The sequence below is a fragment of the Silurus aristotelis genome (genome assembly GCF_946808225.1).
Source record: "Silurus aristotelis genome assembly, chromosome: 14".
Classification (NCBI taxonomy): domain Eukaryota; kingdom Metazoa; phylum Chordata; class Actinopteri; order Siluriformes; family Siluridae; genus Silurus; species Silurus aristotelis.
In genome coordinates this window covers 14,004,635-14,030,568 of record NC_139587.1, presented here as the reverse complement: position 1 = coordinate 14,030,568, position 25,934 = coordinate 14,004,635, and the positions used below count along the sequence as shown (strand labels likewise).

The 25,934-nt window shown below is 36.4% G+C and overlaps 2 protein-coding genes across 2 annotated transcripts; one reads left to right on the top strand and one right to left on the bottom strand.

Annotated features, from left to right (window-relative positions):
* Positions 1 to 6,136: 6,136 nt before the first annotated feature.
* Positions 6,137 to 9,682, bottom strand: syce3 (synaptonemal complex central element protein 3). The gene is made up of 6 exons (XM_083559897.1): positions 9,550 to 9,682; positions 9,139 to 9,247; positions 8,815 to 9,039; positions 8,347 to 8,458; positions 7,380 to 7,508; positions 6,137 to 6,945 (listed from the first exon to the last, which is right to left on the bottom strand). The coding sequence occupies exons 2-3, from the start codon at positions 9,245 to 9,247 to the stop codon at positions 8,861 to 8,863; spliced, it is 288 nt and encodes a 95-aa protein (XP_083416023.1). The 5' UTR covers positions 9,550 to 9,682; the 3' UTR covers positions 6,137 to 6,945; positions 7,380 to 7,508; positions 8,347 to 8,458; positions 8,815 to 8,860.
* A 1,878-nt stretch (positions 9,683 to 11,560) lies between these two features.
* Positions 11,561 to 13,613, top strand: foxi3b (forkhead box I3b). The gene is made up of 2 exons (XM_083560046.1): positions 11,561 to 12,334; positions 12,509 to 13,613. Exons 1-2 carry the CDS (start codon positions 11,743 to 11,745, stop codon positions 13,057 to 13,059), a joined length of 1,143 nt encoding a protein of 380 aa, XP_083416172.1. The 5' UTR covers positions 11,561 to 11,742; the 3' UTR covers positions 13,060 to 13,613.
* The last annotated feature ends 12,321 nt before the right edge of the window (positions 13,614 to 25,934 follow it).

Genomic DNA, 25,934 nt, shown 5'->3' with positions numbered 1-25,934 from the left:
CATAAATCTGCTGACCTGCCTGACCAGATGAATGATGCTACACTAGAGTCAGTGGGGGTCTAAATCAGAAGGAGAGTGTGACAGTGGAGATTGGATTTAATAGGATGCTTTGTGTTTTCTTGTAACACTAATACCCCAGAACTACTAAATTTGCCAGATTTGCAACTGTTAAAAAAACAGTTATTTTTACTAGCCTTAGGCATTGTCTAGCACATTCTTGACCAAAATGTAAATATTAAACACCTACAAAATTAAGAAATGCATGTAATGTGGCTATATATAAACTTTAGCAAGGCCTCTATTGGATTTCAGGCATCAGTGATAATTGTTTTAACATTATAAGAAATTGATAGGCAATCATGGGTATATATGTTGCTGTTTGTATGCTGCATATCTATTCTGGCTGTTTGACTTATCACCATTTATCCCAGTAGGGGTCTGATATCAGAGACAAAATAACATCCATTCAAAGTTAATAACATTCATTCACTGTCTTCTTTCCTTTCACACAAATTCGCCAGCTTGTCAAATTGTTCTTCCTCTCAGTTTTTTTCTGTTTGCCTTAAGGGATACCATGTTTTTCCCAGGCTGTCCTGCTGTGCTATAATGAATGAGAAACAAAATGGTCATCTTTCTAAATACAGTGCCAGGTTGTTATCCAAGTTAGCCACAGCCACCCAGAATGTCCCCTCCCCTTCCCTCAGTGGCTATTCATATGGATAGAATTAGACTGTGATCTCTCTAAAGCCCTTTGGTTTTACCCCTCTTCAAGCACGGAGGGTAAACTCAGTCTGTTCCATTCCACAAAAGGGCCATTTCCTTTATGCTTAAAGTCTCCACATGCGCATGACAAAGATACGCATTGCTGCACTGCTTTATCAGAAGCCACTGCAGTGGCAAGCATTCTCTCAAATGAACTAGTGACACCTCATTCTGTTTAATATTTACTACAACTTAGCTAGGTCTCAGTCAAAATTCATAGGTACTGACTGATGAGCAAAACAGATTGGATTTTATATAAGGATTGGATTGAGACCATCACTTTACTAGTAGTAGGATATCTACCAGAAAGAAACATCAAAACAAACAAACAAATAAACAAACTAAGGTTGTATGGTATTAAATAGACAATGCAAATAACTTTATGTACTCGGGTCCAGGCCAGTGTATTGTAGTATCATAAATATATGCACGTCATTTACACTTTGCTTTCCGCAGTTCTATGAGACAAGACAGTCCCTCCCTTCTTTATGGGGCTCTTTGTGCCTAAAGAGTGAGGCAGCAGCCTTGTGCAAAACCCCCTGCAGCTGCAGCTTTATTCAGCGGGAGTCCTGCTGGCTTGGAGGTGAGTGATGAGCCTCCTCGCAACTCTCACCTTGGTGAGAGGACAGGATGGGTTTAGCAGCTGGCCCACAGTTTTATTCCCACTGGGAATTTTCCTCAATTTTTGTTTGATGTAAGCAATACATAATTGGATAAGACAGTCTCTGTCTTATATTTTGTATAGATTTGTAACTTTTATACAAGGTTGATATTCAACTACTTGTATAATTACGTTTATATTTAACACTTTATTTAATGGGTATATTTATTACTCAACATTTGTAAAAAAAAAAAAAAAAAAATTTTGTTTAATAAATACAACACACGGTATAGGCCAGACTTTCAAAAAGGCCAAACTGATTTAATGATGTAGATGCAAAGTAATGCACACAGACACACGCATTCATGGCACGCACACACAATCACACAGACACACACACACACACACACACACACACACACACACACACACACACACACACACACACACACACACACACATACACTCATACAAAGAGAGAGAATATTAGACACACAGGCAACCAAAAAGTTTATAAGAATATGGGTATGAATCTTCTTCTTCTTCTTTCGGCTGCTCCCATTAGGGGTCTCAACAGCGGATCATGGGTATGAATATGACAAGTGCAATTAGATTTTTTTTTTTTTTATCACCAATGATATCTGTTTTATTTAGTCCTGACTGTTAATTTTGTAATGTAAAAGATAAAATTAAAAACGTTATCTACTAACATTTAATGTACAAAACCAAAAAGTGGTCTGAGGCTTATTTGTGGACACAGATATGCAAAAGTGTAAACCAGGCCTAACCAGCACTGAAACATCAAATCACATGGTACATCTAACCCCATTTTTGTTTTTAGTGTAGACCCTGTTGTATTTAGTGCTGTCGACCCATCGCCCAAGATGGATGTTAATAACATGCATGAACAACAACAAAAACAAAAAATTTATAACACAGTAATTGTTTCACAGACCAAAACACAAACAAACAGTTAGTTATTGTTTCTCCTGCTCTCCACCTGAAACTGAGAAGCCAGGGGAGTTTTTGAATCTCTGTGCTATTTGCATTTTTTAAAAACTCTTTAAAATAACTACCTCAATTATCTTAAAGAGTTTAGTGTATGCTTCTAAAAAACTAACCTTTACACATTTAATAGATGTAGCATAGAAAGCAAGACCGAGAGAAACAAGAGATGGAAAATTTGTTGACAAGTAAATACAGTGAGCTCCAAAATGATCAAGTAATCCGGAATTTTTTATTTAAACTCGGCTTTAATGTATTGCAATTTTATTTTTTCAAACAAAACACTGGCTTTAACATTATTAGCACCCTTGAAATGTACTCTTCACGTAATGTTTAGCAGGGACAAATGTCTGTTTAAAAAATAAATTAATTTATAGTAACATTTACGCCAATAAGTGGCAATAAATCTAAATGGCACTAACATCAGAGATCTTAATAAGTAATTACATCAGGCAATATTTCACACATGCTCTGCTTTTTAGGGGGTGGGTCATAATTGTGTGTGTCTGTGGGTGTGGATGTGAGGTAAGATGTGTGACTTGGTAATGGGGTGGGTAAGAGAGAGGGTCAACATTAGCAATCACATGAATAAAGCTGTCCATATTATTATAATGAACAGAAAAGCACAGATAGTTGCATGTCGCAGAGTAAGTTTGCAATAGAGCAATCATTTCTCTCCTGTTTTTTGTAAATGTTTAACACTCTCAGGAAAAGAGCACATTTACCTCCTAAAGATTCATATGGGGTTTGTATAGCACTCATAATGAGTGAATTGCACCAACCATGTGTTGCCCTTAGCCTGTGTGGTTATATAATACTAAAAGTATACATACTAATAGCTGCAGAATTTTCAATTATCATTACTTTGGTAACTATTAAAATATTCCTTTTCCAAATTATATTTCATTAGACTTTAAATGGAATTAAGGTCAAGACTTTGTGATGGGCAATTCCTTTACAATTTGAGTTCACTGAATCTTGGAATTGTCATCTTGGTATATGTCTGTGCCATGATGGAATAACCCAGTCATTCAGCACATTCAGGTACTGAGCTGACATAATTTATTGCCACATAATGTTGCTGAGCCATTACTGCCTCCACAGTCAGTTATAGTAAACACTATTAATGAAGGGTGCTTCTCTTCATGAACTTCCCATTTTACCCTGATGCATGTATGAATTTGGAATACTTAAAATCCACATGACCTTTATTCATTCCTCCACAGTCCAGTTTTTATTCTGCCTAACAAATCAATTTTATTTATGTTTAAGCCCACTAACAAGTGACTTTCTTGTGGTCAGAAATCTATTCGCTACACAGCACACTTCACTATCAAATACTCGTCAGTTCAACCATTGATTTGTATTGTGTGATTTCACCAAAGATCATTTTTAGGATCTCCAATCCAATTTCTGACCACAATTATTCCAAAAAGCTGACAGCTCACCACTACACTTCCAGTTATAACAACATGTTGGACACGTTCACTGATTCAGCAATCACCATCATAGTTTTTTTTTTTTGCTTGATGCAGTACAATAATTTACCCCTTTTTGTATAGGGTAATCTTTACCACAATGACAGAGTCTGTTTTTCAACATGATTGATTAAGAAATTAATTTGTGCATCATTTAGGGTTGAAGGAATTGCTGACAGCTGAAAACAGATTAATCACTGCAGTAATGATCCAATCATAGAATCTTAAGTATGAATCTTAAGAATTTATTTTGCAGCTCAGGCAGTGTATATTATTTTACTTAATGCATTTCTAAGTTTCTGTATCCTTTTGATCAACCATTTGACTTTTTGTTACAGTCAGATTCTGCATAAACTACGGTTATGGGCTTACACTTTTCACTTCAAGGTAGAGAGGAAATTAAAATATTTCTGAAATATCATGGAGTTAAAAAGAATCTTATTACATGTTAAAATTCCTAAAAGGAAACTACTCTGATAAAGTGCTAATACTTCAGGCATTTACCTAAGCATATTTAGCACACAAGTTTTACTTTGATTCTTAAAAAGTAAAAAATAATTTTGTACTGTCCCTTACAGAATATTAATAATTAAATGGAGCAACTCGATTAAGAATAGTTAAAAACATTTACAGATAGAACAATTATGATGGCTTCACAGTTATGTAACACAACAAGGTATATGATAAAAATTAATGTTAATAATAATACAGTAATATTAAGACTATTAAGTATTATTTAGTAATTTTATTACTATTACTTCTAATGTTTGACCGAATGCAGCATGTATTTGATGTAATCCAATGTTCTAGTTAGCAGATCAATGCAGCAAACGAAATTTAGACTGAAATTGCCATTTGGCTCCTGAAAAATTAGCTGCCTGAGTTTAACTACAAACCCAGTGAATAAGAAATAGCGCCCCCAGTTGCCAACTTGAGTGAGACTGTATCAGGTACTCGTAGGTCCCACCCTGAAACTACTATTCAAGTTTGATGAAGATAGATTAACGATAACCTTGTCAAGTTTTCAAAACTTGATTGGTCTATGGCAGCCAGTGGTTGAATTGAGGGGGGCTGGGGGGATTCTAGACCCACCATAAGGCATTAGGGCCCTTCCTATGACAAGTCAAAAATATACTTAGGGGGTTCCCAAGATTATTATCCCAAGGTGTTGGGGGGGTGATGGGATGGAGGGATTAAAGGATCGCAATACATACATTAACAACAGACAGATGCAAATTCCAGAATGGTCAGACTTATTGTTTTCATAAAAACAGCTATTGGACCCTCTACCCCTGAATATGACTATATTCCAGAGATTCTCAGAATCTTGCGCTGAACTGTTCAACCTAGAAAAACAATCATAAGCTATTTAAGCATCCAGACTCCCGTTGGTCATAATATTTAAAGTGGTGGCCATAATCTTTAAAAATGTCAATATATTTTTTATCATTATTGTGGTTCACACTCTTTTATGTTGTTTGACATCATTATTGTAAAATGTGGAGTACTGGGAAAATTTATTGCTACACTTTATTTCTTAAGTGATATCCATGTTGTGGGCAAATATATAATCAGTGTCCAATGGCCAATTTAATTCACACTGAATCACTTATTAGTGGGTCACTGCCTGATAGTACTGTTCATGTTTTGTTACCATAGTTTAACAATGTCAAGTGAAAAGCTACATTTACCAATTATCCCTTACAGAGGATATACATATATATCTGAATACCTTTAACAAGCACTATGGATAAAACAATAACTGTGGGAGAATACTCTGACACAGCTCAAACAATTGCTAAATAATTTTGCGTGGCAGGTGGATTATCCTGCCGAAAGAGACCACTGCCATTAGTTAATGTAGTTGTAACTGGTTTTCAACAGTGTTTCGGTAAGTGGAACAAGTCCCATCCGCATGAATGCCAGGACACATAGTTTTCAGACAATATACTGCAGCCTGATGCAATTTATTCCCAGGTATGAGATGCATATGCTCCCAGCTGTTCACATGATGTAAAAGAAAATATGATTAATCAGACCAGGCTACATTCTTTAATTGCTCCATGGTCCAATTCTGATGCTCACCTTTCTCTTAGCCAGGATTACAACTTGTAATTCCTGAGCTGCAACAGACAAAGAAAATACCCCTTCTTTAATTTTCAAATGTTTAGGAAGTGACTGAATGTTAATAGCATTAAACATTTTAGGTTCTGTGATGCACAGTACTGTTTTTTGTTCTAATTAAGTGAATTACCATGGCTAGTAAAAAAAAAAAAAAGTGACAGCCAGCTCATGTTCTAGGTTCATGTTTATTGCAGTAGAAAGAGGGACTTTGAAAAGAGTAGAAAACACCACAGCAAATCAAATGACTGTTTCCAAATGACTGTTTTTACAAACCTGTGTGCTTCACAAAACAATAGTTTGATTTCCAGTCAAAAAGAAAGCTTTTACATTGTTTCTGTTCAAGAAAATGCAATAGTGCACCATTCTAAAGTAGTGCTGCTATAAACAGCTCTATTGTTATATATAAAACAAACACCATCAAACAGGAAAAAAAAGCTGTCGAGGTACTTCTATAAATAACCACAAGATGGCCATATTGCTACATTAATCTGTAGGTGGTCGATTCCATTTGAGTCTGTAAACAATTGTAAAACTGTTTCTATTTTGCATTCTTTACTGAATTTAATACAACAATTCTCATTACAAAATATTGGCACCATCTTAAGTCAGAAAATAGATACATTTACAAGAAGCTTAGTTTTTGATATAGGGATCAAGAACGACATTTGTAATAGCAAATGTTCCATTAAATGAACAGTTAAAGCATTTGTTTTCAATATTTGTAAATGAATAATTGTAAACGAAAACTAATCACAGACTTTTGGACCCCAATGTATATACATAAGGCCCAAAAAACATTAATTCCTAGAGTTTACTGTAAACACTGTACTGAATGTAAAATGTACTGCATACTGTATATTCTTTATATATCAAACACAAACTAAAACCCAGATTTTAGGACAAAAATACTGAACACAGAACAGGGATCTTCAGTAGCACATAAGACCGATGACAGGAAGGAAATCTGAAGTATGTCTAAGATAAAAATGAAAATAGAACATACAGGTGAGCAATAAAAAAAGCAATGCTTAAATAGTGGCACAGCTTTAGAAGAATTTCTGTTTTGCCAACTACTAACAAATATATATATATAAATATAGCTTGCAGGTTGGCACAAGCAGATTACAAAGATGTCTATCATGACATTTAATCTAATTTAAAACAAGCTGCAGCAGAAATGGTATGATGGTATGATCTAAGGCTGAGCCATTACTTTCAAAAAGGTTTCAGCCAACAGCAAATTAAGATCAGTCAAGCATTCTACACTTTTCCAAGTACAATAATTTGTCATTAAGACAACGTGTAGATAAAAAGATTGGGAAAAATAGGCTTAATGATTATCTCATATCTAAAAACTTTCAATACTGTGATTTCAATAAGTGTTTAGTAAATTCCCTTCCTACCATTACCTCTTTACTCTGCCAGTTCTGGAGATGCTGTCAAACCCGTGGAGTCTTCTACACAAGAATGCAGACATGCCATTTTATCAGGATGTGTGAAGCACACTGTTAAATTACACTGCAGCAGCTGAGTCTTCACTGCAATCAAAGAAGGAACAGTTGATGAAACTTGACTACATGAATAAAGAGACTATAGGGTACAAGTAAACAAATCATAAATGTACACAGGAGCACAGTGTAGATGTTTAGAATCGACTTACAACCGTTGGAAAAGAAACCTAATAATAATAACTAACATTGTGATTTAGTTTATGTGTGTGCCAACCTGTAAGTCATGCACCACCTTTAATATTATATATGCCTCCCATTTGACCTTGCTCATTTCTTACAGCTACCCTTTTTTCCTTTTTTTTTTTAACTGATAGGCATCAGCAGATGTTAATCTGGGTCAGAGCACTAAAGTAACGGGAGTTTCCCCCAAAGCAGTTTGCCAACTTGTGACCTATGCAGTATCAGATCACCTAAAAATGAATTGCCCCTAAGGTAAAACACTGTCTTTTTTTTTTTTTTACTGAAGCTGCATCCTTGGTTACAAGCTACCACACCGAGCTCCTATACAAAACTAAAGAAACTCATCAGTGTGCCATTTTCCCACCTTTCTCCCCCTTAAACAAGTACAGTTAAAAGCAAAGTTTTCAAATAAACGTGGTGTACATCTGTATCACATACTTTGTTGTATCTTTACTACAAATTATAGCTATTTAATTATAAGGTGAACTTGAAGATGTACACTTCCATCACTAAAAAATAACTAAAACTACAATAACTACATTACCACGTACTGTCTGGAAAGCTTGAAGCAGTTTATGTCAAAACTACAGGTTTATTGAGACGTGTTTTTTTTTTTTAGAAAGATTGGCTTTTCCTGGTTACATCTAAATATATTTCAATTATAATCATAAAATGTTTTTCACACCTTCCATCTGATCCAGAGTCTCAGAAATGGTATCCAGCTGCATCAGTATGTGATTCAGATCAACAGTGGCTGATGTGAGGGAATTACCTGTGAACTTTTCCATATTCTCTTTCTGGAAAAAAATAAATAAAAAAAAAAATAAATAAACACCAACATTAAACAAATACTGAATAAGGACATTCAATTGTAATAAAATAAAAAAATTATAAAAAAGAAAGAAAAGAAAGTACATTTACAGCATCTGGCAGACACCGTTATCCAAAGCAACATACACTTACTGCTATTAGTGGCAGCTTAGTGGTGCTGGGGTTTGAACTCATAATAATAAATGCATAAATAGCAATAAATGAAAAATAAAAGCAAAAATTAAGTCTGCCAAGCACATTAAGATTCTTTCTTAATTTTTTTTATTGATATCAAACAATTTTCAGTCAAACGTACAGGCGTATTACGATATTTAACTATCACCTTAAATCGAAATACAGTACAAATAAACTTCCAGTAGAAAAGGCGTCTACTCTTGGGCTGTCTTTTGGATTGCAGCTGTATTGTATTGGTCAACTGGATTGTCTTTAGATCCACTTATAACAGCTTTGCACTGGACCAATTCGTCCTCCAGCCTCTTGAGAGATTTTGCGAGTTCAGGGTCGGTCCTCATCGCCACCATGTCGTACGCCATCCAAGTCACATTCACTGCAGTGGAGAACGACAGACTGTTACTACAACACAATAACGACTAGCTTTCTGTACCAGATCATTAAACACGTTTGGTTTACTGTATACGCATGTCACCTGAAATATTCTCCATCTGCTCCGTCATCCTCTCTAAATCTTTACTGATTTCTAAAGTTTCACGTCGGAAATCCGTGATCTGGTCGCCGAATGAAGTGTTGTCAACCATCTGAAAACCGAAACAAGCACTCTTAACTAGGTTAGTTAGCGAGTGCTAGCTATACAACGCGTCATTTGGTTATATTTGGATACTTTTATACATAAATAATAAGTCATTCAGCTAATACGAGTTATTTATTGGTTTCAAATGCCTGGTAAACCGACCCACCGGATAACTGGTTACGGTTAATTTGCTAAATACAAGTCCACCTGGATATAGGACGAGACTATGACTAGCCAGCTTGATTAGCAGTTACTAGCCAACCTGTTTCACTGAGTTACAGGTATAAGAGTATATACACATGATATCACCTTGCTAAAGTGACTTCCGTTGGTTTAAGTCAATCGTGAGTTTTCCAAGCGCCTGCTATGGTCTGAGGGATGCTTTTTTTGGTTTTTGTGTATTATTATTATAAATTCTTTTTTTTTTTATACCAATTTCTGTTTGTTGCCGTGGCGACGCAAACCCTTCTTGAAGCACGCGCATAAACGCAAGGAACCAGCAGTCCGGATACTTTCTTTACCCCAAAATCTGCTTTCCCAAACCAGTGCAAAGTTCATGTAAAACTCGTGAAAATAATGAATACGTTAAAAACTAATTTTAGTTTTTTTGTAATAGAAGTGATACGTTACCAAACCTTCATCCACTGTACCTCTGAATCAACTCTGGATGATTATAACTGTATATAATCTCATATTGTCATAGTATAAATTCATATCTCAAAATCTCTACATTACAGTATTGTGCTTAAATCTATATATATATATATATATATATATATATATATATATATATATATATATATATATATATATATATATATATATATATATATATATATATATACAGTACAGACTAAAAGTTTGGACACACCTTCTCATTCAAAGAGTTCTCTTTATTTTCATGACTATGAAAATTGTAGATTCACACTGAAGGCATCAAAACTTTGAATTAACACATGTGGAATTATATACATAACAAAAAAGTGTGAAACAACTGAAAATATGTCATATTGTAGGTTCTTCAAAGTAGCCACCTTTTGCTTAGATTACTGCTTTGCACACTCTTGGCATTCTCTTGATGCCTACTTTGAAGAACCTACAATATGACATATTTTCAGTTCACTTTTTTGTTATGTATATAATTCCAAATGTGTTAATTCATAGTTTTGATGCCTTCAGTGTGACTCTGCAATTTTCATAGTCATGAAAATAAAGACAACTCTTTGAATGAGAAGGTGTGTCCAAACATTTGGATTGTACTGTATATATAATATATATAAACTTTTGGTCTGTACTGTATATATAATATATATACAGTACAGACCAAAAGTTGGGACACACAAGGTATGTCCAAACTTTTGGTCTGTACTGTATATATACAGCTGCTGCCATAGCCACTGCCATAGCCTTTATATTTATTTGCTATACGTATACGTTTATTTATTTGTCACTTTGCACAGTGATACTATTTGCACGTCTAGTAGATGCCAAACTACATTTCGTTTCTGTGTACCTGTACAATTCAATGCAATAACAACAAAGTTGTGTTCATCTACAACCATGCAGAAAAATTAAGCTTGGTCTGACTAGCTACCAGATTTGTAAACACAGAGTCAGATCAAATTTTATTTATTAAATCAAAGTCAAATCAAATTTTGCATTTTTCTGTATTTTTGCTAAGCTTTTTAAATATTTTTTAATTAATTAACAATCATTGTTGTGGCGTTTAGCAGTCACTGCAAACAGGGTTGATGGAAGTAAAATAAAATGAATCATGCTATGTAATTATTTGTATAAATTTGTTAATCATTTTAAAGTGGGCTAAAATTAAGATAATTTTTCCAGCATGCAGCTTTCAATATTTGGTTTAATTTTATTACTTTACTATTTTTGGTACTGTACATTATTTTATTGAAAATTACTTTAAAAACAATAATTAAAAAATTTGAAAAGTGGGGTACACTGAATAAGTGATAAGATGTTATTTTGACCTGAAAGAAACAATGCAAAATTCAGATGATTATTACTTGTTTGTCTATATAAAGGTTTATTTGTTTAAAGAAAGAAAGAAAGAAAGAAAGAAAGAAAGAAAGAAAGAAAGAAAGAAAGAAAGAAAGAAAGAAAGAAAGAAAGAAATAGACTTGTTTGCATGTTTAAAAATCTCTCTGCAAATCTGTAAATCAATTCTTCAAATGATGAAGAAAAACTGACCAAAGGGTAAATACAGTCATCTAACAAGAAAGAGAAAGTAACCAATAAGAAGAAAGAAGGGAGGTGCCATGTATGTATGAATAAAACAGGTGCAACAGGTGACAGCTCTGACAAGAGTGCAAGGGCAAACAATGGCAGAGTGAAGAAAGATATTATACCTCTCAACTGGGGATCTGTTTTTAAAAGAAAAGAACAAGAACATTTTCTGGACCAAAGAAGAAACCGTGCACTACATCTGGAGCCATCTAAACCATTTTAATTAGGATAGAAAAATCATATGAAGGAATAATCATGACATCGTATGAGCAAGGACATTCTCCAACTCGATGTGGTCCACAGTTTCCTAACTTGGGACAGGAGCCTCCAGAGCTGAGCCTTTACAGCGATAATTACTATCCTCCTCCATCATTGCCAAGTCCACAGAGGACAAACCCTTCCTCATATGATATTGGGGAATATGCAACTTCGTCTCCTAACCCATACCTGTGGTTCAGTGGTACTGGGATCAACACTTCTGCATATCTGGGTGGTGCAGCAGGTCCTGCTGTGTCTTCCTTTATGCCACAGCACTATGGCATGCAGAGGCCATACCTTGGCCAAGGAGGTCCAGGGGGTGCTGGTGGAGAACTGGGTTGGTTCTCCATACCTTCTCAGGAGGACCTAATGAAGCTGGTTAGGCCACCTTACTCATACTCAGCACTCATTGCAATGGCTATACATGGTGCCCCTGAAAGGCGCCTCACTCTGAGTCAGATTTACCAGTATGTAGCAGATAATTTTCCTTTCTATAATAAAAGCAAAGCTGGCTGGCAGAACTCCATTCGTCACAACCTATCACTGAACGACTGTTTCAAGAAAGTTCCACGGGATGAAGATGACCCTGGTAAGAACTCTAGAGTCTGTTTTTTTTTTTTTATATTTGTTTAATTTCTTTTGTGAAATACTACTAATAGTAAAATTTACTTTACTATTACTTTTGTGAAACTGATTTTTTTCTAGTATTTTTAAATCATATTCCAGTTAAATTCATGTCAAATCCTTCTGTCTCACTCTTAAGGTAAAGGTAATTACTGGACCCTTGACCCAAACTGTGAAAAGATGTTTGACAATGGCAACTTCAGGCGCAAGAGGAAGAGAAAGTCTGATGGTCTTGCCAGGGAGGGTGGCTCTGGAGGATCTCTTAACTCAGAGGCAGGAGATGGTAGTGGGAGTCCCAAAAATGCAACGCTTGACATTTCAGCCTCACCTGAGAAAGCTCCAGCCATGGGTCCACCTCCTTGCCTGAGCAACTTTCTGACAGAAATGTCTGGGGTATCAGCTGGGTCCGTGGACATGGGTGGAGAACACATTAATCGCCCCATTCCTCTCAGCCTGTCAGTGGATGGCACACAAAAAGTAACCCAAGCATCAGGGTTCAGCTCCTATTCCCCTGGTTCCACAGTCCCTGAGTGGGCATCTCCTCTTCCTCCACCTCCTCCAATTTCTCCTTTAGGTTCTCATGCTACGTTAGGCTATAGCAGCCCTGCTCTCAACCAATTCAATGGCCATTTCTACCCTGGCATGAACTCAGCTGGCATTCTGTATCCCAGGGACGGTACAGAGGTGTGATAGAACTGGATAAATGTCATCAGTCATTAAGAAGTATAACAAGCTGCATAGTGAACCACAGACAAAGACTGGTGAGAGGGGAAAAAGCTCTACACATGCACACTTACTACCAGTTGACTGGTTTTGGTTGAATGCCGAAATGGCCCCGTGAGTGTGAGATTACAGCAGATTCCCACAGGAACAGCTTAGTCAGCATCGTGATGTGCGTGATACTAACAAAGGCTACCAGCAACTTGAAGTCAGGCTTGCTGCTGACATAATGCCATTCCATCCAACTATAATTGCTGATCATATCACTTAAACTGTGAGCACTTGTATTAACAGTGAACATGGCTTAAAAAAGTCTTTAACCAGCAGAGTAGCCTTAAAGAAAGTGCATGTGGTGCAGCATTCTTCATTGTACACCTGTAATTTGATCTTTGCAGTTTTTTTAACTTGACTTGTTTGTCTGCTTAATAGAAAGTTGTGATGTATTTTTGCTTTTAAGTGTGTGAGTAAATGTACAGAATTTTATGTCTTCTGTTACTTTTTTTAATAAAGAAATTTACATTTTTCCAATGCTTAATTAACTGACCACAATGATGATTTACTAAATTATATATTTGAGAGAATAGTAAGAAACAACTCATCAAGATAAATACTAAATGCATTGCAGAAAATATTATTATAATAAAAAAAATAAAATGTTGAATTAGTATCATAAAAGTTAACATTACTAATTTCTGTCAGATGTGTCCATGTTAGAAAGTCTTCCCTTAAAGTTGTCCATCAGCATTTATAATAAGCCTGTTGTATCTTTTTAAAAATATTTTTTTTATATTGTATTATATTGTTCTAAGAATTAGTCTTCCATTGTTATGTAAAAAAAAAAGTGATCCTAAGTGTAATTTGCCTAAAGGTCAAATGTAACTAATGCATTGATATATGAATTAGTCCAAATTTGTAAATAAAACATATTTCCTTATTTTGTTATAATTCCAGATAACCATGGGAATATTGTATAGATTAAAAAAATTAAGTTTCTAATTGAAGTATTCAGTTTTAGAAAAGTTATTTTTAAAGACTGGGCAATCAGCATTGTTTTTCATATGACCAAAAATAAGATAAATAACTCATAATAACAACAAAATACAACAAATTGTCGTACAATAAATTATACTAACTTATCAAGTAATTTATAATAAATAACCACATCTTTTACATGCTACATAATACATAACTGCATAAACAATATATTAACCATATCATATTAACATTCAATAATTAATTAGTTTCAATAGTAATAATAATTCCTTTTGTTATCATAAATAAGGTGATATACACCATAGTGGCAAAATTTATAGACACCCTACCTTCACACTGATATATTTTTCCCCAAACTGTTGCCACAAACGTTAGACATACAAAACTGTCTACAAAGTTTACATTTTACAAAGTAATGTATTAAACAATATTAAAAAATTTGTGTTGATTTTTTTTTTTAAAGTAGGGAGCAACTTATATATAATCAGCTTGACTTAAGAGCTACCTTATGGTTGGTCATAAAGCTAGATTTAAAACGGGTTGGTGTGATTTTTTTTTGTGGAATTATCTATGTGTAATTAAATATTATAGTCAATGCCCCACAAAAAAATAAAAAATAAAAATAAAATAAAAAATAAAAACAGTTTATAATTAATAATTAATATTTAATTTAAAAAAGATTGTATTAATCTACCACACAAATATGAAGTACAGTCTTCTTTCATTTGTTTCTTTCAGTTCCTTTTTTCTGCACCCAATCTTCTTGATACAATTTTTTTTCTTCTAATTACCTGAACATAGACTAGTATTCATAATTTTACGTGTTCCCTGCGGGTAACGTAAAAAGACCAATTGTTAGAATCAGCAAATTCAAACCACAATGAAGTCACCAGAAATAAGAGTATCTGGCAGATTACACAAATTTTACTTGTTTGGTGTGTTTACAACCTGCATCCTTCTCCTTAATGCCTTAAGGTCATTATTTACCCCTAAACATAGGCAGTGCTCATGCAACTGAAGGCAAAAGATGTAGATCATAGTGAGATTTCTACACAGAGACCCCAAATGTACTTTTAAAAAGAGCTAAAGGAAACATGTGCACTGATCCACTTAGTATAGATATTATTCCAGCATGTCTGCATGACAAAGAGCTCAGGTTGTTCTCTTTCATTGATTCGTTGAGATTGCCAACAGACAAACGGTTCCACCAAATTACTTAACCAAACAGTAATCATATGGATGTCTATGGCAGTCTATCTTTAGCTGTCAGCAAATGCTAAAAGGATTTCTTCAAGAAACTGGTCTGTGCAAAGACATCAGATCATATAGCAACCGTTTTGCATAACAGCTCATAACATACCTGATACTCAGCAGCACAACAGCAAGAGACTGATATTATGACTGATTTGTGGCTCCTGTTTGGCTCTGACCAGCAAGAGTTAGATGGTTATCATCAAGCACTGTTATGATGGAAAAACAAAGGCTTCGAGAGAGAAGAAAGAAAGTTAGAATAGAAAGATCTCTTCTTAGAATATGGGCTTATACAGATGGAAGGATTATTGTTTGTCTGAACATGCAAAGGACATGAATATACCAGCACTGTCAAAAACACATTTACAGAAAGTTGTTGTAACCTGTAGCTCAATCATAATGCAAGCATAATGCAAATTTCCCAACTGTTTAACACCAATCTGTAGCATGTTTTTAGAAGATATACCTTTATTCGTGAGGTAATTATTTGGCTTCTTGTTCTTGTGTTGTCTGTTACAAAAAAAAAAAAGTACAAAAACTCTTCTAAGACAGCCATAAAACAGAAATATGGACACATCTAATGCTTTTTGACAGCTTATAAATTAATTGTTGCTATTTTTCTTTATAATACCCAGTAAACATTTCGATTTAACAACTACTCAGGTTATGTGCTTCATATATATTATAATATTATTTATAATAATTCGAACAACAATCTTTTCATGCTGCTCAAAATGTGAATGTTTTACATGAAAAGAATTGTTTCAGTGACACCAACATCATATGATTCACCCACAATATGCACAAGATTGTAGTGCATGCATAATGCATAGTAATAAAGTGGATTTTATATGCTTGACAAAAAGTTTAAGGGCCCCAGCAGTCATTTCTTGATTCTTTGAGCTTTCCAGTGCCGTAGGGGTGTAGAATTATTGTTCAACAGCTTAACATGATTAAATCTATAAATCTCCAACCAGGCCTGCTGCCTGTAAAGTAGTGTGTACTTTATTCACACACACACCCGCACACATGCAAACAAGCACAGACTCACACAGACACGCACACACACACACACACACACACACACACACACACACACACACACACACACACACACACACACACACACACACACACACCCTGACACATGCACACACACACAGACAAACACACATACACACACTCACCCGCACACAGGCACAGGCACAGACACACACACACACATACCCGCACACATGCACACTCACACACAACGTACTTTCTAACAAATAAAGATAAAATTCATAAAATTTTATAATTAATAAATTATTAAATGATTTCAACGTAATAGAACTGTAATTTAGCTGTAGCTTGAATGTATTTTTTTGGCATTGATTTGATTGTCCTGAAAAATAATAATAATAATAATAATAATAATAATAATAGTAATAATAATAATAATAATATTAATATTAATAATAATAATGAGAATAAGAATAAGAATAAGAATAATGATATTGATACCTGATATGGGAATATAACAGGATAAAACAGCATATTTTTATCAGATCCTGAGAATAAACTTTGTGATTGTATACTTATATTCCAAATACAACACTAAAAGCTACATTTGCAGTTTCTTTTTAATGCAGATATGTAAATACTGGAGCATTTCATTCCTTTTCAAGTTATTAAATAGCCAGTGTTATCTGTCTACAATACAGGATCAGTCGTAACAACACAACATACAATCATTGAGCACACTATTAAGAAAACGTATTAATAGTGCATACTGTTCCTCTCATAACAACCCCAATTCTTCATTGCAGCTAATCCCCAAAAAATATTCACCCCTGATTTAATAACAAATAATAAAGTTTTTTTTATGTGAACTTTTATGCTGTAAACAAACCCAGCCATTATGGTTGCGCAAGCCATTGCACTCTTAGTGCTGGTCCCAAGCCCAGATAAATGGGGAGGGTTGTGTTAGGAAGGGCATCCAACGTAAAACGTGCCAAATCGAATATGTGAATCATGAATCAGAATTTTATACTGGATCGGTCGAGGCCTGGATTATCAACAACCGCTACAGGCATTGTTAGCCAACAGGGTACTGATGGAAAATCGGCTACTGTTGGCCAAAGGAGGGCAAGGAGAAGAGGAAAGATGTCTACAGAGACAGCAGGGCAGGAGAAGTTTAGGAGAGTGGAGGTTAGGGTGGGCACTTAAAATGTTGGTACTATGACTGGTAAAGGTCGAGAATTAACTGATATGATGGAGCAGAGAAATGTTGACATGTGTGTTCAGGAGACCAAGTAGAAAGGGAGTAAGGCCAGGAACATTGGAGGCGGGTTTAAACTGTTCTACAATCTTCTAAAGGAAGATTTTAGTAAGAGTGTAGTCGAAGGCAAATAAAGTTTCTGATAGGGTTATAAATATGAATATGGAAGTTAAAGGGGTGGTGATAAATGTCATCAGTGCTTATGCTCCACAAGTGGGTTGTGAGATGGAGGAAAAAGAAAAATTAGTTAGTTGATGTGGTGGAGAGTGTACCTAGGAAAGAAAGATTAGTGATTGGGGCAGACTTTAATGGCCATGTTGGTGAAGGGAACAGAGGTGATGAGGAAGTGATGGGTAGGTATGGCCTTAAGGAGAGGAATGTGGAAGATAGATTTTGCTGAAAGGATGGAAATGGCAGGGGTAAATGCTTATTATAAGAAGAAGGAGGATCATAGGGTGACGTATAAAAGTGGAGGAAGGTGCACACAGGTGGACTATGTTCTATGCAGGAGATGCAACCTGATGGAGATTGGAGACAGTAACGTGTTGGCAGGGGACAGTGTAGCTAGACAGCATTGGATGGTGGTTTGTAGGATGGCATTAGAGGTGAAGAAGAAGAGGAGGACAGTGAGGACTGAAAGAAGAATAAGATGGTGGAAACTGAAAGAGGAAAACTGTAGTGTGAGATTCAGGGAAGAGGTCAGACAGGGGCTTGGTGGTGGTGAAGAGGTGCTGGGTGATTGGGCAACTACTGCAGGAGTGATAAGAGAAAGAGCTACAAAGGTACTTGGTGTGACATCTGGAAATAGAAAGGAAGACAAAGAGACGTGGTGGTGGAATGAGGAAGTGCAGGAATTCATAAGGAGGAAGAGGTTGGCAAAACAGATGTGGAATCGTTTGAGAGATGAAAAAAGTAGGCAGGAGTACAAGGAGATGCTGCAGCAGGTAAAGAGAGATGTGGTGAAATCCAAAGAAAAGGCAAATAAGGAGCTGTATGAGAAGTTGGACAATAAAACTCTCTTTCAGCTTCTCCCGTTAGGGGTCGCCACAGCGGATCATCCACATGTTTGATTTGGCACATGTTTTTACACTGGATGCCCTTCCTAATGCAACCCTGCCCATTTATCCGGGCTTGGGACCGGCACAAAGAGTGCACTGGCTTGTGCAACCCTATTGGCTGGGGTTGGTTCCCTGACTGGGAATCAAACCCGGGTCGCAGTAGTGAGAGCGCCGCATCTTAACCACTAGAACACCGGGGACCCACGAGAAGTTGGACATTAAAGAAGGAGAAAAGGATTCATACTGATTGGCCAGGCAGAGGGACCGAGCTGGGAAGGATGTGCTACAAATTAGAGCAATAAAAGATGCAGATGATGTGTGTTGACTAGTGCGGAGAATGTGTTGAGAAGGTGAAAGGAGTATTTTTGAGCAGCTGATGATTGAGGAAAATGAGAGAGAGAAGGTTGGATGATGTGGAGATGGTGAAGCAGGAATTGGAAAGGATTAGTAAGGAGGAAGTGAGAGCAGCGATTAAGAGGATGAAGAGTGGACCGCGTGGAGATGTTTAGGAGAGAGAGCAGTGGAGTTTTTGCCCAGATTGTTTTATAAGATTCTGGATAGTGAGAGGATGCCTGACGAAAGGGAAAGGAGTGGGCTGGTACCAACCTTTAAGAATAAGGGAGATGTGCAGTAACTACAGGGGAATTAACTTGATCAGTCACACCATAAAGTTATGGGAAAGAGTAGTGGAAGCCAGGCTGAGAGAAGAGGTGACCATCTGTGAGCAACAGTATGGTTTCATGCCAAGGAAGAGCACCACAGACACATTATTTGCTTTGAGAATGTTAATGGAGAAGTATTGAGAAGGTCAGAAGGAGTTGCATTGTGTGTTTGCGGATTTAGAGAAAGCGTATGACAGGGTGCCGAGAGAGGAGTTGTGGTATTGTATGAGGAAGTCAGGTGTTAGAGAAGTATGTGAGGGTGGTGCAGGACATGTATGAGGACAGTGTGACAGCAGTAAAGTGTACAGCAGGAACGACTGGTTCAAGGTGGAGGTTGGACTGCATCAATAATCTTCTCTGAGCCCTTTCCTGTTTGCAGTGGTGATGGACAGGGTGATGGACGAGGTCAGACAGGACTGTCCCTGGACTTTGATGAACGTGGATATTGTGATTTGTGGTGAGAGTAGGGAGCAGGTTGAGAAAAGCCTGGAGAGGTGGAGGTACATGCTGGAGAAAAGGGGAATGAAAGTCAGTAGAATTAAGACAGAGTACATGTATGTGAATGAGAGGAAAGGCAGTGGAGTGGTGCGGTCGCAGGGATAAGAGGTGAAGGTGGATGAGTTTAAGTACCTGGGGTCAACAGTGCAAAGTAATGGAGTGTGCTAGAGAAGTGAATAAAAGAGTGCAGGCAGGGTGGATTGGGTGGAGAAGAGTGGCATTAGTGATTAGTGATAGAAGAGTATCTGTAAGATTAAAAGGGAAAGTTTATAGGACTGTGGTGAGACCTGTAATGTTGTATGATTTAGAGACAGTGGCACAGACTAAAAGACAGGAGGTGAAGCTGGAGGTAGCAGAGCTGAAGATGTTGAGAATTTCTTTGGAGGTGACAAGGATGGACGAATTTAGAAACAAGTTTATTAGTATGTAGGACGTTTTGGGGGCAAAGTGAGAGGCCCGTTTAAGATGGTTTGGACATGTGCAGAGGAGGGACATGGGGTATATCGGTAGGAGAATGCTGAGGATGGAGCCAACAGGAAGGAGGAAAAGAGGAAGGCCAAAGAGGAGGTTGATATGAAAGGCAAGCAGGTAGTTGGTTTGAAAGAGGCAGATGTAGAGGACAGAGTAGTATGGAGACAGATGATCTGCTGTGGCGACCCCTAATGGGAACAGCCGAAAGAAGAAGAAGACTTTTATGCTGTAAATGCATTGAAATTTTCATGAAAAAAGTTTGTAAATTTTTTGAGACGGCACATGTTGGAACTAGCCTTTAGAACATGGCAGTAAAATGCAAACAGGGAGCAATAACACTAATTTATTGAAGCTATGGTTTTCAAGCTATTATTGATTGGTATTAAGTAGCCTAAAAGAATAATAAGAATACATACCCTACACTATTACACTACCACCACTAGCATGAAATGTTGACGCAAGGCAGATTGGATCAATGAGTTCATGCTGTTGGTCCCAAATTGTGACTTTTGTTGTGACCTTCTCAAGATTCATTAATCCTTCAGCACTTGCCTTTGAATTGAATTGAATAGAGCAATAAAATGGTCTCCTCATATACAAAAATTTACTTTAGGATATGCCCTTCAATAACAAGTTTGCTTACAAGTTTTATACAGACTCAGTGTGATGTAGTTGAGTAAGAAACGTTTTAAAAGTTTTAATTAGCTTGGAGTGTCATTCAGGTCATAGGTATATGTACAATGTTGACACCATAAACTCCAAACAGACAGGGTGAAATCCATAAAGATAAAGGAAGGTGCCTATTATTTGAATCAGACTCAAAAAATTATACAACAGTTAATATTGTTTTTTTACATGTAATATTAGTAGAACTTCTGTTATTTCAGCAATTTGGTTTTTAAATATATATAATTTTACTAGCAAAAACTGTTGTACTTTGTATTGCACTACTGTTATATAAGGCAAATTGCCATGCTGCCACAACAACACCAAACAGTGTCCACACGCTGCACTGTTATGAGTAAAACAGTATTGGCCTTTTAGTTGTGTTTAGTAAACTCAGATTTAGAACTCCAGGAAGAGATGATGGAAGAGGCAGGCCTTCCAGTTCTTGTGCTCTGTTGTCTGTAAATACTTGCACACGCTCCAGACACATTAAGTGAGGAAGTGTTGAACAACTTTAACTTTGCTATCACCCAATTTCTGCAGCACCACTGCATGCTCTACTTACTTATGCCCACTGAATTACTCATGTTCCTAATGGGATTTTTTTTACCAAAGATCCATGTACAAGAAACAACAAGTATACGTTTTGAAAACAGTACTAAAAACTACATTTTTGTTTCCTAAATATACCATAGTCAAGTCACAAATTCACTCTATTATAAAGCAATAGATAAAGCTATATTTAACATAAAACAGAACTACAACAAAACAGCACTACATCACTCAAACTATGATGAATGTGAAAAACTGAAGACCCATTTATTGCTATATTTAAATCACCAGCACATTTCATTAAGAAATTAACATGTTAAAGTGTAAAATGATATCTTGCAGAACTTCTGCAATCATTTCTCTTGCTTCCTTATGTTCACAGGCAAAGAACACAAGTCAAACAAAACTGAACAGTACACATAAAAAAATTATAAAAAATTTCAAGGATGAAGAAAAACACCACCACCAGTGTTCTTTTAATCCCACAATTAAGGCTTGTATTTGTTATATAAACTTCATAGTAAAAGCAAGATTTCTTCTCATGTCTATATCTTAGGGTATCTCAGACATCTTTTATAGAATAGTTATAGAAATTAATCATAGGAGAAAAAACACAACACTTTACTGAATTGCCCATTTACAGTATAAAATATTTCATATTTTGACATTAAACAGTCAAAAGCATATGGCTTTTATTAAACTCAATACCCACTACAACTTGTGGACAAATACTCACAAATAGCTAACTAAGTGTTGGCTACAGTAGACATTGACTAAAGTAAATTTTCTTCTGATGGCCTCAATAATAGTTAACAGAGTTACCTCAGTTTAGCTCAAATGCCACTGTGCTAACTGGAGTACAGAGGAGCATTCAAAAATCATAATTGTATATTCTTTAAGTGTTGACTTAATAATGATTCTTATAATCTGACCCAGACCTATACATTATACTCAAAGAATGTACCTGCTGTGCCTCCCTGTGGTTGAAATTGTGAAATGTCATCTCGTTTGCGTGTGTACAGGCATGTGTGTAGTGTATTGTCTTTGTCTAAAACATCCTTTATTTGAAATCCATACACTTCTTATAAGTGATCATTAGCATGGCAGGTTTTTTTTTTTTACTAGCAAATATCACCAGAACAACTTCAGTGCATCGTGGCATAGATTCTGTGGATCTGTATGGAATTAACAAAATCTTTCCTGTATTAATCTATAAAATATATACATACAAAAAAATTATATATATTATATATATATATATATATATATATATATATATATATATATATATATATATATATATATATATATATATATATATATATAATTATTATTATTATTATTATTATTATTATTTATATAAATATATATTAGCAAGTTTAAGAATAAGTTGGTTGAAATTGATGAAACATGATTCATACCAAAGAAAAACCCTACATGTTCTAAGCATAAATTAATGAAAGATATGTATTAAACAACAAACTGCAACAACCTGTACATTTGGAGTAGTTCAACTGTGTTTACATTGTGAGCAGGATCAAAAGGTGCTGGTGGCCCATAAGTTGAAGTGTAAGCGGGCCTAAAGTAAACATTGTGAGGAGAGGGCAGGGGGATTGTGACTGTTAAAATTCACTGGACTGTGACTTCGGCATGTAGACTCTAGGATTTCCATGGCAACAAGTAGCATGCTTTGCATAAATTCAATCAAATTAGCCCATTTAGTTATTGTGTTAGGAGCAGGAACAATGTCTCCAGGGAACAGACTAACTGAGCTGCTCTTTTGTTGTTTTATTTGCTTTTTATATGCCCCCAACCACATCCAAACTGATTTGCAATTCTCATCCCTCCTGTAGAATTAGTTTTAATGCCATTTACAATGCAGGTATCCAGTAACTGCCTGCTGAAGTTTTGAGACACCCCTGTGTGTTTTATTCGTTCCTCTACAAGAAAATATTATTAACAAACAGACACAAAAATACACAATTAACACCTAATTACACTAATTTGTCTATATATACACTAGATGTCCAATGTTTTGCAATATTTAGATAAAATTTCACATTTGTTTAATAACAAACCCAAACCTAAACCCTGTAGTTCCAGCATTTCAGCTGATCAACTGCATTTGGGTTAACTGGATATGATCCTTTTTTTTTTTTTGCCTACAAAAATTGCTGCAAGAGCTGAAATTTGTGATCATATCAATACTCGAATTCTGGATATAGAATATTTGATAATAACATTTCTATTTATTTCTTTTTAAATTACATTCTAATTAAATTGTATTTAAGTTCTATTAATTTTCTATATATTAGGTGGTTACGTTAATAAAACATACAAATGTTTATTTCGCACACGCACACACACACACACACACACACACACACACACACACTAAATAAAACGAAGAAGATGCACACTTCTTCTCTCAGCTTATCCTATTAGGGGTCGCCACAGCGGATCATCCGTCTCCATACCCCCGTCCTCTACATATGCCTCTTTCAAACCAACTACCTGCATGTCTTCCCTCACCACATCCATAAACCTCCTCCTTGGCCTTCGAAAAGTCACAATTTGGGACCAACAGCATGAACCCATGGATCCAATCTGCCTTGCGTCAACATTTCATGCTAGTGGCGGTGGTGTAATAGTGTCGGGTATGTATTCTTGGTATTCGTTTAGGCCGATTAATACCAATCAATCATAGCTTGAATACCATAGCTTGAATATATGAGTGTTATTGCTCCCTGTTTGCATTCTACTGCCATGTTCTAAAGGCTATTTCCAACATGGGCCTTCTCAAAGATGTACAAACTTTTTTTTCTTTTGGCTCTTCCCATTAAGGGTTATCTGTTTCCATACTATTCTGTCTTCTACATCTGCCTCTTTCAAATCAACTACCCGCTTGCCTTTCATATCAATCTCCTCTTTGGCCTTCCTCTTTTCCTCCTTTCTGTTGGCTCCATCCTCAGCATTCTCCTACCGATATACCCCATGTCCCTCCTTTGCACATGTCCAAACTATCTCAATTGCGCGTCCCTCACCTTGTCTCCAAAACGTCCTACATGCGCTGTCCCTCTAACAAACTAATTTCTAATCCTGTCCATCCTCGTCACTCCCAATGAAAACCTCAACATCTTCAGCTCTGCTACCTCCAGCTCCACCTCCTGTCTTTTACTCAATGCCACTGTCTCTAAACCATACAACATCGCAGGTCTCACCACAGTCCTATAAACTTTCCCTTTTACTTTTGCAGATACCCTACTATCACAAATCACTCCTCTCACTCTTCTCCACTCACTCCACCCTGCCTGCACTCTTTTCTTCACTTCTCCATTACTTTGCACCAGGTACCTAAACTCATCCACTTTCTCCACCTCTTCTCCCTGCAACCGCACCACTCCAATGCCCTCCCGCTCATTCGCACACATGTACTCTGTCTTACTCCTACTGACTTTCATTTCCCTTCTCTCCAGCATGTTTTCCACCTCTCCAGGCTCTTCTCAACCTGCTCACTACTCTCACCACAAATCACAATATCATCCGCAAACATCATAGTCCATGGAAACTCCTGTCTGACCTCGTCCGTCAGCCTGTCCATCACCACTGCTAACAGGAAAGGTCCAACCTCCAACTTGAACCAGTCTGTCGTACCTGCTGCACACTGCTGTCACACTGTCCTCATACATGTCCTGCACATCTCTTACATACTTCTCTGTCAGACGAGACCTCTTTATACAATACCAAAAGTCCTCTATTGGAACCCTGTTATATGCTTTCTCCAACTTCACAAACACACAATGCAACTCCTTCTGAATTTCTCTGTGCTCATTTATGAACATTCTCAAAGCAAATATTGCACCCTTAGTGCTCTTTCTCAGCATAAAACCTTACTGTTGCTCACAGATGGTCATCTCTTCTCTCAGCCCGGCTTCCACTACTCTTTCCCATAACTTCATAGTGTGACTGATCAACTTTATTCCCCTGTAGTTACTGCAGGTAACAGCACACTCCTCCATTCCTCAGGCATCCTCTCACCATCCAAAATCTTGTTTAAACAATCTGGTTTAAACAAGGGTTAAAAAACTCTACTGCTATCTCTCCTAAACATCTCCATGCTTCATGTCATCTGGTCCAACCGACTTTCCACTCCTCATCCTCTTAATCGCTCCTCTAACTTCCTCAAATCCTTTTCTCCTTTCTTAGTGTCCAACTTCTCATACAGCTCCTCATATGCCTTTTCCTTGGCTTTCACCACCTCCCTCTTTACCTGCTGCCACATCTCCTTGTACTCCTGGCTACTTTTCGAATCTCTCTGCTGATCCCAATTCTGTTTTGCCAACCTCTTTCTCCTGATGTTCCTGCACTTTCTCATTTCACCACCACATCTCTTTGTCTTCTTTTTTATTTCCAGATGTCACATCAAGTAACTTT